We start from the raw sequence: 20229 nt of genomic DNA on the forward strand, positions 1-20229 counted from the left end.
TAGCCTTGAGCAAAAAGGAAGCCAGGGACAGTGCTCAGGCCCTGAGTCCAAGGCCCAGGACTGGCCAAAAAAAATAAATAAATAAATAGAATATATTCCTATTCCTAAACATTTCATTGCACGTTCACTGAAATAAAGGTATCTTAGATATCCATACAACACTTACCAATTTCAGGAAATTTAACATTTTCCTATAGTAGATCATCATATTCTAACTTTGTCAATGCACCCAAAAGTGTCCTTGATATCTACTTTTCCACAATTCAGCACACTGTAGCCCATGGATTCATACCTTTTTCATTGCCTATTCTGTAAATGGTTTAATTGAAAATACAGCCATTGACTCATTTACATATTGTGTCTGAGTGCTCTTGAATTGTAACACTGAATTGAGCGGTTTTAAAGAGAACCAATGACAGTATGCCAACAATGAGAAGAGCAAGGAGGCTGAAATCAGGAAAGCAACTGGTTTTGTAATGGTTTCCTCATGAAAGGAAGGAAGGGAGGGAAGGAGGGAAGGAGGGAGGGAGGGAGGGAGGGAGGGAGGGAGGGAGGGAGGGAGGGAGGGAGGGAGGGAGGGAGGGAGGGAGGGAGGGGAGGGAGGGAGGGAGGGAGGGAGGCCAACCTAGGAACTAACTTAACCAAAGAAATAATTGACCTCTATAGTGAAACTTTAGAAACCTGAAAAAGGCAAGTAAAATTATGTCCTTCCCCATTTGGCCATATTCTGCTTATTAGTAATACATACTTATGGTTTTCTGGGTTTTCTCCAAAACTCATAATCCATGAACTTTGCTAAATTTTGTATTTTCCAATGAGAACAATGCAGGAAAATCTAGAAAGGCAATTGATAAATACAACTAAAACAACAACAACAACAAAAGTCTCCTCAAACCTCTCTTTAAAAACTTGAATAATGACAAAAGAATAACTTACTATAAAACAGTATAGACTATTCTCTTATATTCAATACTGGCTTTAATGGTACAGTTTTATGGGGATACTAAACTCATAGACTAATTTTCATACAAGTAAAGAATTTGATGTTATTATCTTAAAAGGACTTACAGATTGTTTTCCTACAATACTACAGCCATTAGAAAACCCTACAAAATGGTTGGGGACAACCTAAGCAAATTTTTTTAATTTTTTATTTTATTTTATTGGGAAGGTGATATACAGAGGGCTTAAAATTACATAAGGTGGTGAGTACATTTCTTGTTCAACAGTGTTACTACCCCCTCCCTCATTTTCTCCCACTTTTCCTCCCTTAGCAAAAATGTTGAAAAATTGCCACTAAAATACAAACAAATAGAACTATCAATAGTATGGCGGGGTAACATTGTCCAAAAAAGACATGTATTCATAACCTGACATATGAAATGGTAATTCCTCTGTAAATTACTTTAATAATCATAAAATTATATTTTTAAAAGTATGCACAAAGGCAACTCTTAAAGGGAACAGACTTTCTGAAAAGGTAGCCTTAAAAAGTATAAAAAGCATTCCCACACTCATCACTACTCCCAGTCACTGTTCACAGAAAACCAAGCCCAGCCCCTGCCTTGTGGTAGAAGAAAACACATAGCTTACTAGGTTTATTTACTGCATACTTCATTCACTTTCTAGATAAATTAATATTTGCAAAATAAACAGAATAGACCTTCACACAAAGTGCAAGAAATTTTGCTGTATTGATGATGGTGACAATTGATGAAGTACATAAAACAAAGAGTTTAAACCCAGTTGTTCATTCTACTTACACTATTCACCATCTGTATGGCTTTAGGTCAGTAATTTAAATACTAAAGTCTCTTCTCTAAAAAGAGATGACTAAAAGCTCTATAGCTAGCTACATATGAACACATAAGATGATGCTAAGCAAAATGAACTCCAAGTTACGAAACCAAGTGGTTTATCATTGTTGTTGTTATTTACAACATATCATATGAAATTATGCCTTTTTTTGCCTTTCTTCCCTATGATTTTACCCCTGATGTCACTATAACTGATTTTGGTTCCCCGGGTATTGTATATATGTGTATTGAAACTAGGAAAGTCAAGGGGAATATCAAACTAGAGAGACAAAGGACAAAAGACAAACCAATGCGACAGCAATACTTACAAAACTACATGGTATAAACCAACTATACAACTCATGGGGGAGAGGAAGTAGAGAGGGAGGAAGGTGGGAGTAAAATGAGAGAGGAGGTAACAAGTTGGATAAGAAATGTACACACTGTCTTATGTATGAAACTGTAACTCCTCTGTACATCACTTTGACAATGAACAAAAAAATAAAAAAATAAAGAGATGACTAAAAGACAGGACATACAAAAGCCCTTCTATGATTTCATGATTTTTAATTCCTAGGTTAGGATTTTCATAACACTAACATTAAATGGCAACACATTTGAGGAGGAAGTGTACAATTTTCCTTGAATTTTTTCTAATATTTACGTATTTATTTGTATATATAAATTAGTCCAATTCCTATACCCTATTCCTTCCTTGTGGCATTCCTTAAAATACTTTCTTTAACTGAAATATTTAGTGAGAGAGATGGGTAGGGTATGTGTAAGTTGAAAGAAATGTTTCTTCAAGATTTAGTATATTCCACATACTAGATTTAGCATATTCCAAGTACCACGTGTACTTAAATACATTTTTCATCTGATTCTTATAGAAACATTGGATAATAAATTATTACTTGTATTTCTAAAATTGGCAAATTGAGAGTAAGGAAGTTTTAAGTAATATACACAGTTCAATTGAGGGTAAGGAAGTTTTAAGTAATGTGCACAGCTCAAAATTTAGATTCAAGTTTACATGATTTGATCCTGATACTTAATAATACACCATGTGGAGGTATTTTTCATATTCACTTACTCATTTACACTACCTGGACCAATTTGTCTTAGTGTGCTAATCTCTACTAGAGGGTAAAATTCTCTACTTGGGGAAAAAATAGGCTATAAAGTACTTTCAATGTGTTGACAAAATTTGAGTTTGGAAAATATTAAGGTTTCTGAAATTGAAACCTATTCTATTCTATGGATAGCTAAGACATCTTTATTCTCAGGAAACTCCTCCCAAGTATTTATAAGACAATCTGATGTATTTAATGTATTTCCAAATACTTCCAAAACTATTTATCTGACCCTCTACATTGTGGATTCAACCAACCATGGACCATATATATATTTATATGTATATATATATATATGTATGTATGTATATACATATATATTCACTGTATCTGAAACAGTAGCAAATCTACTACAGTGTCAAAGTCACATTTTTCAAATTACCAGAATTTAAAATAAAACCATTCTATTCATAAGGTTTAGAGGTTGTTTCATTTTGTTTTGTTTTTGTGGTGCTAAGCTTTGAATTCAAAACCTTCTACCACTCAAACTTTAATTATTAAGTTTAGGAAAAGAAGAAGGGGGGGAACCTCTCCATTACACCTGCTACAAGCAATCATAAATAAATACATGCTTCTGGTATGAAGACTACTTTGGTACATGCCATTCATGTAACTATCTAAATTAACAAATTCTCTCATAAAATGGAAGGATACTTTGCTCCCTGTAAGATTTTTTTATTGTTTAAATCACAAGGCTTTGACCTCAGTCTCTTAAAATTTTTTAAAAGATAAATCTGGAGAAAGTGGCAGTATGGCTCAAGTGGTGGAATGCCAGCCTTGAGCAAAAAAGGGAGATCACCCTGGTCCTGAGTTCAAGTCTCAGTATTAGAAGAAGGCTTTGGAATTTATAACCAAAATAAGTGATAGGAAGAAAAATGTGTAGCATAAAAAGAAAAATAAATTAGTAGGAGATCTCACTGGAGTTCTGATATGGGAGAGAGAGTTATAAAATGTCTCAGAATTAGAAGACATTTGGCATAACTTTGACCAGTCACCAAAAGAAATTAAGGAAGGGCAGAGTCCATTCAGAAAAGCTAGCATCAGTATAGGGTGCAAGCAAGCAGAAGAAAAAGCACAAGTACAAGTAAGGTGAGAAAGATAAAGAGAACAGAATAATATAGCTGGACCCTGGTTGCTCACACCTATAACCCTAATTACTCAGGAAGCTGAGATCTGAGGATCCCAGTTTGAAGTCGGTTTGGGCAGAAAAGTCCATGAGATTCTTATCTCCAACTGACTACACCAAAAGACAGAGTAAATCTGTGGCTCAAGTGTTAGAGCACTAGCTTTTGCCAAAAAGTTCATGAACAGTTCCCAGGCCCTGAATTCAAGCCACAGGACCAGCACAAAGAGGAGGAGAGAAGAGGGGAAGGGAAAGGATTAGAAGGGTGACTATTCAGACTACATTAAGAAATTCATGCTTTCTAAAATAGTGAGACACAACATATTTTAAGCACAATCTCTATAATTTCAGAATTACCCACTGTTACATGTAAAACAAATTGCTTTTTTACTTTGTCACAGCTTGAAAATAAGCCATTATACTATTTGTAGTGCTAAATGCTGTTTAGGTGAGATTTCTGTTTAAAATTATTGAGAAGTTCAATGATCTCAAAGGAAGCATTTTAAAAATAAATGTAAACATGCCTACAAATATTTTTTAAAAATAACTCCCTGCTTTCTTGCTTGCTTTTTGTTTCTTGTTTTATTCAAAGCCAAATGATACATATACCCATGGATAAGAAGGTCACCAGGTTAAAAGAGCAATATGACAATTATAAGAAGTTAGATTACAGCTACTACAAACCAGGGCCCATTAGCCTATACTGCAGCAAAGTTATCACTATAAATGGCTTTTCCTGTGTCCTTATCAATGCAGTGCACAAAGTACCTCACCCTCAGCTTTTGCTCTATGATCTATGCAGTGTTTATGCCTATCTAACCCCACCAGGCACTAGTGGGTCAGTGACGCTAGGAGACTGTGAGATATGGCAGGAGAGTGATGAGACAACCTGGTAAGTGTCAGAAATAGACTACAAGTCACCAAATATCTCAGGACAAAAACTTTCCACATTAAAAAGTGTATCTCTAAAGAAAATAGAATACAATCTTATTATTCAGTAATGGAGATCACTGAAGGAAAAAAAGAAAACAAAAAGCTTTGTTGCTTTGTTTCTAACTGTACATGTTGGCTCCTTAAAGGTATAATTTGTATTTGTCTTAGATACCATGGAAAAAAGCATAGCAATATCCTAAAAAGAAATAAAATTCATTTAAAATTAAAATAAGACAATATTGATTAAAAAAAAAAAAACAACGAAAGTAACTACACAGACTTATGGAGGCATGCCGAATTTAGTAATGGTAACTTTTCTCTAAGATATAATTTAAGCTTAAAAAGTTTTCAATAATATAATCGCACCCTATTTATTTAAAATATTAAAAAGAACCAAAAGGGATGTTGTCTAAATACCAGCTTTTAAATATCAGTCACCCAAAGTTCTTAAAAATAAATTGCAAGGATATGAATATCTGAAAACAAATGTTATCACAAAAGATTTGAAAATGGTGCCTGATTAGTTCAAATTACTATTCTCAGGAAAGCTTTTCCATTAAAAGTTCGATGTTCCTCTCTTATTTCCCAAGTAAAATCCATGTTTTTCAAATAAATAGGATGGATTTTTGTAACACTATTTCTCCAGGTTTCTTACAAAGCAGCTTTTCTTTACTTTCACTAAATTATAAACTTTTTGAGAACAGAAAGTGATCTAGTCATCTTTGCATATCTCAGAGTATCAGTCAGACATGTTATGCTGGCTGCTGTAGTAAAGTTTAACCTTTAAAAAAATCTCAGAATATATTAATCACTACTGTAAAAAGCCAAATGTAGTAAGATACTACGGTTTCATCAAGAACTCTATTTTCTTTATTTATATTTTAATAGATCAATAAGACTAGCAGTCCTGAGAAATACATCTCCAGAAACAACTTTCAGAACATCCGGATCACTGACTTAGACGCCTCTGGCAGAGCTAGAGCTCTAGACCTACAATTCGCAATTTCCACTTAACCACTGGCACAATAGGGTGGGTGGGTGTCTGTCTGTCTTGTCTGTCTCTTTTTCTCTCCCTCCACCCCATCTTTGGAAATATAAAATAAGACAACAGTTATTCATGATTTCTAAACACCTAGAATTTTCCATGCAAGTATTTCTCACTGGCTTGAATTTTTACCAGAGGTATACAGTAAACAAAATCTAAGAAATGCCTTTTAACACGTTAAAAAATATGCTACTTAGAATGATTTGTTTCTTTTTCCACTCTGCAAATCTTTTCCTTGCCATTATCTATAGTTACATGACCATGGTTTTTGTAGTTTCTCCCAGCTGCCACTACAGACCATACTAGTAGAAATCCTTAGATTAAGAGTGGGAGAAACAGGTTCCAGAAAGATTCCTGCTCAGCCTACTCCATCCTTGGCTGCTAAAGTGGCCATTAAGGATTGTGAATAGACACTGGCTAAATATTAGCTCTGCAGCTGATTCACTTCTAATTACAGTGGGGTTCCTAAAAAGTAAATAAGTACAGTATTCTAAACTTAATTTATTACAGAGATCAATTACTAACAGTTCCCATAATTATTTATAAATCTCCATTCTGAACCTTTCTAAATAAGGATTTCAAAAGACCAAACTCATTTAGCTTGGCTTGAAGGCTAACTAAACAGGTCATCAGTTTGTCATATATAATGGCAACCCAGGAAATAAAGATTTATGACACACAAATAAGATCACTTTGAAATATGTTTTTACATTTAGATTTTAGCAAGGTTTCCAAATCTAAGAAATAGGCAAGGTGGTAGAAAATTGTTAGAAGACTTATTACAGGGAGTAACAGGGATTTGAGGTAAACTACTCTGGGGCACAGGCCTATGCTCAATAGATACCTGAAATATAAGTCAGCCTATACACATATCCCTTAGAGAAAGTTCATTCTCCATCTATAGATAAGATTAAGGGATATGAGGAATTCTCTGAAGCTCTAAGCAAATATTGCAGGTACAGCTATTATATAGGGCTATGAACCTGTGATCCAGGACTCAGGAGGCTGAGGTAGGAATATCTCAAGTTCCAGGCCACACTGGGCTACATAATGATACTCTGACAGCAAACAAAATAAAACAAAACAAATACTACTTGTACAAAATTTACTTGTACATATGTATATTTTGTCTGGGTAAGAGGTTCATAGTTTTCATACAATTCTCAGAAACTCCTTGCCTAGGACAATTTTTAAAGAAATATTGTGATTGTTAGAGTAAGTCCCTGTACAACAGTGCTTATATCATAAACTATTTTATAATCACCTTTATTAGTTAAGAGAAACAGTGGAGTAAAAGTAGGTCTTTGTGATTCATGTAAAAATGGGTGTTTGTGGATTACTTAAAATATACACACGCGCGCACGAGCGTATTATATAGCATAATTGCTAACCCTGGACCCAAAATGTCAGAAAAAATTTAATGTATTATATAATACAAGGTATATGTAAAAAATACACAAACACATACATTTTGCCAACATTTTCAATGTAGGAATTGAAATTTTTAATGAGATGATGTGAAGATGATACGGATAGTACATAACTAAGACACTACAAGAACAGGATCACAGAACCCACTAGCTTCGGGTGTGGTCTTCTCATCTCTCTTAATGATCCCTACATTGCTTATGATGGAATGTATACTCAAGAATAAGTGTGCTGTGAACTTGAAGCACATTCCAAAAGATGTTTCAGTATATAATGAAATTAAAGTACATGCAAATCTTTACCACAGTGAGCTGGGTTCTAGAGTTTGAGCCTGTAAGAATGGCAGACATGACTAAGTTTTAAAAACATGCAAAACAGATTCATTTCTGTATTAAGTAGAAAGTTGTCTATACACTTACACTTAGACAATAACAAGAAATTGTAGAACTTCAGTTACTGTTATTTAGTACTAACACTAACAGTAAAATATTTAGTTCATGTTGTTTTTCCTTTAAGGATGATGTTTTTTCTTTAAGGATGATGGTCTATATTCTGTTCCTCCTTACTTTCCTAACCATTACTGTACATGATGACTTAAACCACAAAATTATTTAAAACAATTCCATCAAATCCACCTACCTTTGCCCTGCATACTTCCATTGCATTATTATATCAAGGACCAAGTCAATTAACCACTATCTGACCCTGTTCACTTTCTTCCCCCCACCACCCCACCCTCCAAAGTTTGCCCTTCCTGTCAAAGTTCAGCACTTCCTAGAAAAGTCTCACTGACTGTTTGATATTGTACTTCACTTTAGTCACCAAAGGAAGAATTTACAGGTGCTTGGCCCCATCTATAAGACCATGACCGAAATCTGACCTCCTGTTACAATACGTGAACTCCTGCCCTACTGATAAGGCTGGCAGATATAAGTAGGATTTTTCAAATAATCCTTTGGGAATTTATAAGCAGCACAGCCATAAAAGGGGGGTGAATGGAAGGTCGGTTTCACTAAAAATAATAAATATTGCCATGTTTATTCAAAGTGTGCCTTGTTATGCTCCAGGCCAAAAGTTCAGATAAACACTATTGTAAATGACAAAATATTAGAACTTTTTGTTACTTATGTTATGATCCTTCCGTTGGACACCAATAGAACTGTTTTCCCTGGTGTAAGTCCCTGCCCTGATATTGTGTAACAGTGCCTGAGATTACAATTACCTGCAGGTCAAAGGAGGGTAGTTATCTCTCAAGATCAAAAACAAATATTTATTCAGTATTACATACTACTAATACTAAGTTCTAAGTATCAAGGTTAAAAAAATAAAAGAAAATAAATATTATACCTGCCCTATAAGAGCTTACAATCTATGAAGGAAACAAACATATTTAAAAGTATGTGATATAATATAGTAAGCACTAACACAAATAGGCACTGAGCTCAACCTAGAATGTCAGGGAAATTTGCTGGAGGACACTAGATAGACAGAGAGGGGGTGGGGGATGTCACTAATATAAAAACTAGGAAGAGTAATTTAAACAGAATAATTAGCATGAAGAAAGAATCAGAGGCACAAAAGAACATTGCACTCAATGAATCAGTATTTCTATATGTAAAAAGCAAAGTGGAAATCGCAGTAAATACAGAAGGCCTTTGAGACTTATATATTTTACTTTACAAATGACCTATTACAGAATTTTAAACAAATAACACCTGTATCTGATTTGTACGTTAGACACATTATTACAACTAATAGTGAAAACTAAGTTAAAGGTTTCAGATAAAAATTAGCGAAAACTTAAAAAAAACAGTTTTAATAATTCTGATGAAAATCTAAAGTCCGGTTTTAGGATAAGGGGGGATAAGATGAAACTCAACTAATTCATAAGGTATCATTTTCAAGTTTTTAAAAATATGATAGTAAGGAAAAAAACAACAGTTTAGGCTTCTGGCTGGTAACTAGATAGATGATGCTATTACAACCCGAGGCCACTGGAAATTCAGAAGCAGAGTGAGCAGGAGTTGGGGAAGCAAGAGACAATGAGCTTCTTTTGATAAAAAGTGATATTTTTCTACCAGTGGAATCTAAAAAAGCTAGGTCCCATAGCTTTTTCTTCTTTTTCTGGGTTGAGGGGGGGAAGACATATTGAACCCAGTAGTCTAAGCACATGCTCTACCACTGAGCTATAGCCCAACCCTAGTAGGTGATTATACACGTAAGGATAAAACTAAATAGAAAACTGATGAATGAAAACATCGGTCTGAAAGTTCTTATCACTTCCATTTTTTAACTAAGACAGATTCCACTTTAAATAAGACAAGATTCTATTTAAGTAAGACAAGAAACAAAGAGAAGAGGGACATGGATAAAACCCTGGAAACAGTAAAAGATACCAAGAAGCAGAACCCATAGAGACAACAGGCAACATATTGTAAAGGAATACAGTACGAAAAGAATTAAAAGGAGAACATAAACATTGAAGACAAAGTCAGAAGGTCCAGTGAGATACAGATTCAGAGTAGTGGTATGGTAGATAAATATACTGCGTTGATGAAAAAACAATAAGCAAAAAAGTAGAGATAAGTATCAGAATGGAAATAAATGAGCCAGATATTGTTTATTTTCTTCTGTGTCTTCATTGTTCTATTCCCAAAACCACTTGCTTAAGGTTGAAAATTAATATTAATTATATTAGAAAATAGAATTAATTTTATAGTATAAATATATTGAGTAAGCCATTTAAAATATTATTAGTATCACAAGACAAAATCTTTTATCATATAGTAATATAAATTAGTGATTTCAGAATGGGGAAAGAAATACACAAGTGAAAAATTACAACCCCTTGTTAAGATGTCAGTACTAGATGTTATACAAGTTCTGGTCTATCCTTTGGCAAAGTTGGCAAAGTCTCTGTAAGTCTGCAACAGTAAATGTCTAAAATATGAACCTATATTCCAAAAATAACAGAGTCAAATTTCTGCCATTAAGTGTACATTTTTTTCAAAACTATAGAAAACCATGAATGAGAAGACTTGTTTTACCACATAAATGATACAGTAAAGTATTATCAAAATTACAATTTATTATATTACAAATTATTATAGGATATTTAAGAATATCAAATATTTCAGTACTATATATAATGTTAATGTGCAAACGTTGTTCACAAATGACAACTTAAGGTCCTTCTTTTCTGGAGCATTACCTTGCTAAAGAATTACAAATAGCTTAGTACTACATATCCATTATACAGTTAATAATGTACTCATTTACATGTTGATAGGTAACTAGATCTCCTATGTATATGTCATATGATTGCCATGTGAAAACATTAACAAGAGATAATAACTCTCATCTTTAATAAACTATCACTTACTGAATGCCCCTACTTGCCAAAGACTAAGTTAAGTGCTACCTGAAAAAATCTGTAACTATATAAGCAGATAATTATCATCCCATTTAATGTATGAAAAACTACGTTAACCTAACATCATAAAACCACTAAACATGCATTTAAGTTATTTAGATTAAGTGTAATACTCTTATGAAGCATTATTATAAAATTCTCACTTAAAACAAATGTATTTTTACACAGTAAAATCTATACAATGCTGATAAAAACTAGCATACACATAGGGATACAATACAGTGCTTTGATACTATCACTCAAGGCCCTTAACATAATGTCTCTATTGGTGTATTGCAATCATTTAAGGTATAAATTCTTGACTGATATAAGCATTCTTTCCTCTCAAAATCTGTTTTATACAAGAAAGTATACATTAAAAATGTAAATGAATAATAAGATTTATCTCAGTAAAATGTGAAAAATAATAAGGACAATATTCTGTGGCCTTGGAATAGAAAGGATTTTTTAATACAATCCAAAATGCATGAACTATAAACTTGATGGACTTAAATAAACCTAAATAAAACTTAGAACCTAATGACAAATTAGAAAGAAGAAGCATTTACAATACTCTAAACTGTCAATATCTACAAGACACAGGGAATTTCTAAAATTTCTCTTTCCAGCCAAAAGAAAAGAAAAAACAAAGAAGATGTCCAATACAAACATTAAGAATTAAAAGTAGACAGTAGTATGATCATATAAAATATTTTTCAAAATGAAAAAAATTAAGGTTAAAGTAGACAGTAAATGACCAGCAAATCTATAAAGATTCAAATTTTTACCAATAATCCAAAAATACAACTTAAAACAGAGATTCCATTCAATATCCATCAAGTTACCAAACATTAGAAATTAATGAAGTATTAAAACCCTATTATCCAACAATTCTACTCATAGGAATAGAAACCATAACAACTCACATAAGTCTATTTGTTTGTTGCCAGTCCTGGGGCGTGGACTCAGGGCCTAAGCACTGTCCCTAGCTTCTTTTTGCTCAAGGCTAGCTAGCACTGTACCTCTTGAGCCACAGCGCCACTTCTGGTTTTTTTTTTTCTATATATGTGGTGCTGAGGAATCGAACCCAGGGCTTCATGTATATTAGGCAAGCACTTTACCAGAAGGCCATATTCCCAGCCCCTCACATAAGTCTATAAGGAAGTACTATTGTTAGCAGGATCCCAGAGGCAAAGTAAGTGTCAATATATAATTAAAACACAGCAAATATAAGACACTAACTGTCATGTATTAATAAAAGAAATGAACTAGATATACAGACCATAATAAGTATTTAAAATAATGCTGAACAAAAAGTAATACAAGGGCTGGGGATATAGCCTAGTGGCAAGAGTGCCTGCCTCGGATACACGAGGCCCTAGGTTCGATTCCCCAGCACCACATATACAGAAAACGGCCAGAAGAGGTGCTGTGGCTCAAGTGGCAGAGTGCTAGCCTTGAGTGGGAAGAAGCCAGGGACAGTGCTCAGGCCCTGAGTCCAAGGCCCAGGACTGGCCAAAAAAAAAAAAAAGTAATACAAAAAAATCAAACTATACCCACAGAACAAAACTACTTGAGTAAGTTAAAAATACATACATACATGTTCAAAACTCACTATACTTTTCTCAAGAACACAGATATACGCGTAACCACACAGGAGCCATTTTAAACACTATATGCACGAAGCAGAGCTATGTGGGCTGTACATAGGTAATTAATGAGAAAAGAACAAAATAAAATATAAAAGAGAATCTCATATGAAAATGATAATGATAAAGGTCTCACAAATGATCTAACTGTCTATACATGGAATATTATTTTACAAGCCTTGATTCAATTCAACTGACACCTGATTTCATATTATTATATAATAAAAATGAGGAGGAGAAAAAGATGAGAGCAGAGAGGCAGAGGAGAAGGGAAATTTTAAAAAAAGGTGCGAATAGGATGAAGTGATGAGAAACTTGAGGTGGGGATCAGGAAAAATCAGAAAGTAGAACTAATCAAGTTCTATCACAAAATATTTCAGACCATTACTAACCCAGAGTTAAATACAAGCAGAAATAAAACATATGCTCATTAAGACATACTTGAACACATTAGAAAATATATAAGCTTTATTGAAATTCACTGGACTTCTCTAGTCTGTTTGTCAATGTTTTTATTTGTGTATACTTATGTGTCTGGGAGATGTGCTAATAAGATGGAGAAAAGGATCATTTCCTAAAGTAGTATTTTCTCCTCTGAGAATGGGGAGGAAATTACTTTGCACTTTTTTTCCCATGTGCTTTACAGGACAAAAGAATGAACCAGGAATGAAAAGGTAAATAGTGTTCACAAATACTATTTTAATGTATCATAGCAAGCTATTGCAACTTAAGTAACTATATTATTAGATTTAAAATAGAAATCTGAATATGTTTTATGCTTAGTAACACTAATCACTTAATGACTAGTAGAAAAGTCACTAGCTACAGCATATTACATGGAAAGTATAAAACAAATATTCACTGTCAGAGAGCAAGGGAAGGGATGACATTGTCCAAAAAGAAATGTACTCATTACCTGACCTATGTAACTGTAACTGCTCTATTTATCACCCTCATAATAACAATAAATACATATTTAAAATATTAAAGATTCAAGAAGAGCAGAATACATTATTTTCTTAAATTAGTATTTCTCAAACAGTACCAGGTTTCATTTCTTGTACTTGGTAATAAACAGAACAACTACCAAATAAAAGAAATCAAAATTTTGAATTCAATACACATCCTTTATAGGCAAAACCAAGTAAAGACTTACCAAGACAGAATATATATGTAGGCATCGATAAACAGGAGAGAAGTCCACCAAATCTTGGGCCCCAGGTACCTGCAAACACAAGATTATCACAAAAAGAAGTTCAATTAAAACTATTAAAAGAAAATGCATTCGTTCTTAGTAGTGAACTAATTTTTTTTAACAGGAATGGCAATTAGAACTGGAAATACAAAAGGGGGAAATTTATGTGTGTACATATAAACATAAGTTTCAGTGATCAGTAAATTTGATTGGGAACACCAACACTTGCCACAAAAGATGAACTAGATGGCTTAATAGCGAAGTTCTTAAAGACACAAAAATTAGTGAACAATTAAGTCAATACACAGAATATACTAGAAGAGGGGAGATCATATTTTTTCTAAAACGAAGAGTGAAAAAGTCATACCTAGAAATAATTCCAGAATATTATAAAATAAATAATTTATCTTCATTAAACTAAATAGGAAGAGGAAAAAAAACATTAGGTAAGAGTTGGAGTCAAGTCTTGAAGCTTAAACTATCTGTTATGCAACCTAAAAAATGACTAGAACACACACACACAAAAAAAAACCTACAACAAAAAACTAAGAAACTATCTTTTAACATATAGAGATTCAACAAGAATAAAAGGAGATATTGAAAGAACACATTGAACAAAACAAATAAAAGTTAAATAGATAGAAAAATACACAAAGAAATAATCACAAGAAAGACTTAACTGAAGTTTTGACCATAACACTAGTATGATTCATCAGAATGCAACCAGGAAGCACATCTAAACAGAGTTAGACTTACTCCTAATTCCAGCATTGGTTTCCCTTATTTCATAAAGTCATCATCATTTCTTTTAGGTCATAACTTCTCTAACTAAGATGCTTTCCTTAATGTAATTACTCAATCTATAAATTGAACAGCACTATATCTACTCTTTTTTCCCTGAAATATTACATTTCTGTTTGTAAGTTCCAATTTATTGACTTTTCTACTCATATGCTTCATACTCATGAGGACAAACATTAAATCTCTATATTTAAACACCTCATAGTTAGATACTCTATAAGCAAGCAAAGAAATACCAACTTTGCTGTGAAAGTAAGACATGGAAAAGAGCTCAAAATCTTATATCATGGCTGAAGAATAATTATACTTAAGACTCAACTTGTGACCATTTTAGGCACTCTGAAGTGATAACATTAAACACCTTGACAGTTATTCTTTTGTTAGCACAAAGTAGACATTTGAAGGAAACTTATCTTGCCAGAAACCAGAGCTTATATTTTTTCCGCCAGTCCTGGGGCTTGGACTCAGAGCCTAAGTACTGTCCCTGGCTTCTTTTTGCTCAAGGTTAGCACTCTACCACTTGAGCCAAAGCACCACTTCCAGCTTTTTCTGTTTATGTGGTGCTGAGGAATTGAACCCAGAGCTTTATGCATGGTTGGCAAGCACTCTATGGCGAAGCCACATTCCCAGCCCCCACAGCCTACTTTATCTTGTTAAAAATAGGTGATTCTGGACTTGCCTTGCATGCACAAAGCCCTGGGTTCCATTCCTCAGCACCAAATAAACAGAAAAGGCTGGAAGTGGCGCTATGGCTCAAGTGGTAGAGTGCTAGCCTTTGAGCAAAAAGAAGCCAAGGACAGTACTCAGGCCCTGAATCCAAGCCCCAGAACTGACCAAAAAAAAAACAACAAAAAAAAACAACCACAGCATTCTTTTTTTACATTGTGGGGAAAACCTGAGCCTACAGCTAGGCAAAGCATAATCTCAAAACAAAAGAGAAACATACAAAATTATGTTCACAATTTTAAACATATTATTTTAAATATAGTACTTAAGCTCCATAAAAGTATATAATACTTTATCTACATAAAATATATCATTTAAAATATATTTCAGCTCCATATTTAGGTTACATTTTCAAAGCTACTTAAAACTATATTTAAATTACTTAAAATTAGATATGCATATAGAAATAAATAAGAAGAAAATATGGAATTTTATTTTTAAAAAAGGTTTAATCTGTATAGGAAATGAAAATTCTGTTCTTTAGGATTAAGTCACTAATTTACATTTACAAAAAGGCTGAAGAAATCTTCCCAATTTTGATTAAGAAATGCAATTATAATTCTGTTATATGTTCTTTTTCAAGCAGCTTGTTTTGTTTTACTTTGTGTCAGAGCCAGAGTTTTTTTCAAGGGGAACTGCTGTTGGCCATTCTTTTGACTGAGTCTGGGTGCTTTCATATCACACCCATACTTAGAACAAACAACCACACTAAGGGACAATTCCCTAGAAATCTGTGACAAATAAACTAAGAGGCCCTTACCAAAAAAAAGTATTGGTCACTATTGCTTTATCATTAGTTTATGTAAACTTTTTTTTAAGAAAAGATACTTCTAGAGAATTTACAAGGTCTCTTCTGTCATCACCCAACAAACATTTATACTCAAGCTTCTCTCTATGAGACTCTTTGACATAGTTATATCAGCTACAACCTGTGCGCAGCACTCTGATTGATAAATATTGGCTCTACTATTTCTGTTTCTGGGACTATCATCTAGTTAAGTTCTCCCGAGTACATGTATGCCTGCTTTGAAAGTATTACAGAGATATTCAGGCAAAAAAAAAAAAAAAAGGAGCGAGATGGGGCTTCATCTCACAATCTTAACTTCTAGTCCCCAAACAGCCTAATATTTAGAAATCATTTTTCCTCTCCGCTCCCCTCTGTGAGAAGCACTAGGAATGAACACCCCACGAGGGACCCAGATAAGTGCTGTGAGGATAAAGGTATGCCAAGTATGCACTGACTCATGTTGCTTCCAGCTAGATGTGTTTTCTCTGCTTCCACTAATGAAAAAGAATCACTTACATCTACAGGAAGGCAAATAGAGAAGAGCAGCACACACTGTACGTGAAGGAATGCTACACATTTTCACAAGGAAAGAAGACCAAGTTCCCCAAATCTAAATACATGGGGGTAGGGAAGAGTCCAGAACAAAAGGCAGTTTTTTCCTGACTCACAGCAATAGGTCCGTTGTAAAGATCCTTATTTTGCTCTCTGTTTTAAATGCTGTCTGTCAAGGCTGTCTTCCAATTTCCACCCCCTTCGTCACACCCTCCCCACCAGTGGCAAAGAATGATTCAAACAGGTTTAGGTTTCAAGGGAGGGGTCCAAGGACACTTTCCTAAGCTAACAATGACTGTCTCTAATGGTTTCTGTCTCCTAACAAAGGCCATGACTCCTTTATCAGCTTCATCTAATTTTTCCTTTCTAAAGTAAATAACACAGCCCTCCACATTTTACCCACGTCCAAATTTGACAAATCATTATCGACTGAGGCTATAGCTGATAAGAGATAACTTTGTGGTAGGACCTTGTCATTTCCTCTCATAAGGGCTTTCTTTCCCAGATACAGCAACATGATTAAAATAGTTAAACATTTCCTCTGCCTGGCAGTCAGGAACTCAAGACATTAAGATACTAGAGTCTGTATTTTTCTAGAAGTTCAAATAGATCTGTGAAGATATCAAAAGTGGCCATAAACAGTACATGCAAGAGTATCTTGCTTTTTTTAACTAGTTGTTTTCCTTAAGAATACACATGAAATAACTTCATCACCAAGGACAGCAGCTGACTAATCCCCTATATAGTTTCAGAAAGGAGAGTATTAGTGCCTTTTGCCAGCCTAAAGCTTGGCATTTTCAGTAGGATATAAGAGTTTGGCTTCTACAATTAAGATCTGTGCCACAGAATATGTTATTTTATATAAGTTAAGAGTCTGTGTGTTACATTACATGTATTATGTATACATAAAGTGACATAAATTATAACCTAAGGAACTGAGGTTAGGGGCATGTGACTCTTGCCTGTACTCTTTAGTTAAGTAGGAAGCCAGCCAGTACAGGAAAATCTGTGAGACTCTTATCTCCAACTAACTACAAAATGGCAAGATGTAGAGCTGTGGCTCAAGTGATAAAATGCCAGCCTTGGGGGAAAAAAAAACTAAGGGACAGGGCCCAGACCCTGATTTCAAGCCCCAACACTGGGAGGATTTGGGGGTGGAGGAGGAAAAGCTACTGAGTAACTACTAATATCTGGGAGTAAATAAAGGCATAAGAAATACATTCTTCCACTACTTTACATCTAATGAACACATTAAGGACTCTGAATCCATAAGTAACCAATACTATGTTAATCTGTCTTTTTCAATATCATGGTTACAACTGTATGACAAATATTAACAACTCCTCAAAGCAATACTTCCTAATTTTATTTATGGAGTATTGTTAAACAGAAGTTATAGAAGTATACCAGCTACTACATGACCAATGACTATATACATGACCAAAATGAGTCTGGAGATAGAGGAGACTATACAGTAAAAAAAAGCAAATTTATAAATAGGATTAATAAAAGACACCTGAGAAATGGTCTCATGTGCTTCTGCACACAATAATTACTAATGATTTAAAGAGTCCAAGTAGACCTATGAATCTTAGGTGGTCAGAAACACAAACATTTCTAATTATGAAAACTCCTATGAAATTTCAGAACCTAATTTTAAAACATCTTTCACTAAAGATTCACTAAAGGGGCTGAGAATGTGGCTTGGTGGTAGAGTGCTTGCCCAGCATGCATAAAACCTTGAGTTCGATTTCTCAGAATCACATATACAGAAAAAGTCAGAAGTGGCACTGTGGCTCAAGAGGTAGAGTGCTAGCCTTGAGTAATAAGAAGCCAGACACAGTGCTCAGGCCCTGATTCCAAGCTCCAGGACTGGCAAAACAAAAACAAACAAAAAAAATTCACGAAAGAAGGAAGATAAGAAAAAAAAAAAAAATAGGTAATGCCCTGACATATGTGCCTGCTTTTACTGATGGGTAAGCATAATGTGACAAAAAGGGAAGAAGATACAAAGGACTTGCCTGCCTCCCTTCACACAAGAAGATGAGCAGGGGCTGGGAATATGGCCTAGTGGTAAGAGTGCTTGCCTCCTACACATGAAGCTCTTGGTTCGATTCCCCAGCACCACATATATGGAAAACGGCCAGAAGGGGCGCTGTGGCTCAGGTGGCAGAGTGCTAGCCTTGAGCAGGAAGAAGCCAGGGAAGGTGCTCAGGCCCTGAGTCCAAGGCCCAGGACTGGCCAAAAAAAAAAAAAAGAAGAAGAAGAAGAAGAGCAAATGTACTATGAGACTGCCATACGTGGTTAGTAAACACACTGCATGAAAACAAAAATACATTAGTATACTCTAGCCCAGTTGTTCACACTCTATCCTTAAGACATATACATGCACAAATGCATTTTAGCTTTTTCTCTCTCATACATATACCCCATTAATTTTTCTCTTAAGAAATCTTTCAAAATAGATGGAATAAGAATATGAGAGGCTTGAAAGGAATTTAGTATGTTTTTCACTAATTATTTCAGCCATTCTCCACCATGGAAATACTTCTGATTACCACTTTACACAAAACAGTTTCTTGGTATTGATAAATAAATGTAGGGACTTGGTGCTCATTTCTGAACATTAGTTGGATCTGAAGTCATTAAAATGTACCAGGCATTTTTCTGCAGGGAGAAAACAAGAAATGATTACCTGAAGAGGCATGGCCTTTGCATTCAGAGGAGCAATTGAGACTGCTCAAATTATGTCTGGAAGCCAGGAAATACCTAACAAACATTTTCCAACAGGGTGCTTTTCTGAATACTTTGCTTCCAAACATTCAGAGTAAAGGATAAAATTCATGTGTACATAAGCTTTCGTAGAGGTAGACTAAATATATCAGAACCATACCAACAAACTGAAGGTTTCTGATTCTACATTAGAATTAGCAAAACTATAAAGATATTCAAAGCCTGTAAGAACGTAAGAATGCCCTGAGCTATCCTTAAACAAATACAGAATATGCCACATTATTAGAACCCACTTTGAGAGATCACTATTTTACTTCAGTTTTATCACTAGGCAGAAAAAGAGGGGGAACACAGGGGTGGTGGAAAGCATTACTTCTTTTAGGGCACTGCACTCAAAAAAAAAAAAAAAAGTCCATGGCCAAAAGTTATCCACTTAAAACCTTAATACTGGTTAAATTAATGACTAATTATAATTGTCTTTAACATGGTTCTGGTCTAAGACATTGTAGACTGTTAGGCAAAAAAATGCACTGAATGTGACAGTAAAAATAAAAGGAAAAGCGTATATTTATAAACAGAGAGAGAGAGAGAGAGAGAGAGAGAGAGCACCCTCAAACTTATAACCCAAGTTTACTCATTGTAATAGAAATCCAAATGAAAACTACATGAGCCGGAGGGGTAGGGTACTAAAGGCTTAAAAATGCTGTCTTAAATAAAAAGGAATCATATACCCCATATATTGTTGGGGTACTGATGGGCTACTCAGAATGATATAACAGGGGGGAGGTATTTGACACCGTAATAAATTTGACATCATAATAAAACTATGTGTGCATGTATCCTTTAACAATCCATCCCAGTTCTGGAAACCTACCCTCAGGATACATCTCCAACTACATAGAAAGTCAATCCTCCA

General features: G+C 34.4%; 1 protein-coding gene across 3 annotated transcripts in view; it reads right to left on the reverse strand.

Annotated features, from left to right (window-relative positions):
- Positions 1 to 20229, reverse strand: part of Exoc6b (exocyst complex component 6B) — a 530388-nt gene that overhangs the window by 309575 nt on the left and 200584 nt on the right. For all 3 annotated transcript variants that reach the window (XR_007211870.1, XM_048352734.1, XM_048352735.1), the window contains one exon: positions 13676 to 13744. Coding sequence is in view for 2 of the 3 variants with exons in the window: in XM_048352734.1 (XP_048208691.1) it covers positions 13676 to 13744 (69 nt within the window). In the remaining variant the exon portion in view is untranslated. The remainder of the gene's footprint in view (positions 1 to 13675; positions 13745 to 20229) is intronic.

Source organism: Perognathus longimembris, chromosome 8 (genome assembly GCF_023159225.1).
Source record: "Perognathus longimembris pacificus isolate PPM17 chromosome 8, ASM2315922v1, whole genome shotgun sequence".
NCBI classification, from domain to species: domain Eukaryota; kingdom Metazoa; phylum Chordata; class Mammalia; order Rodentia; family Heteromyidae; genus Perognathus; species Perognathus longimembris.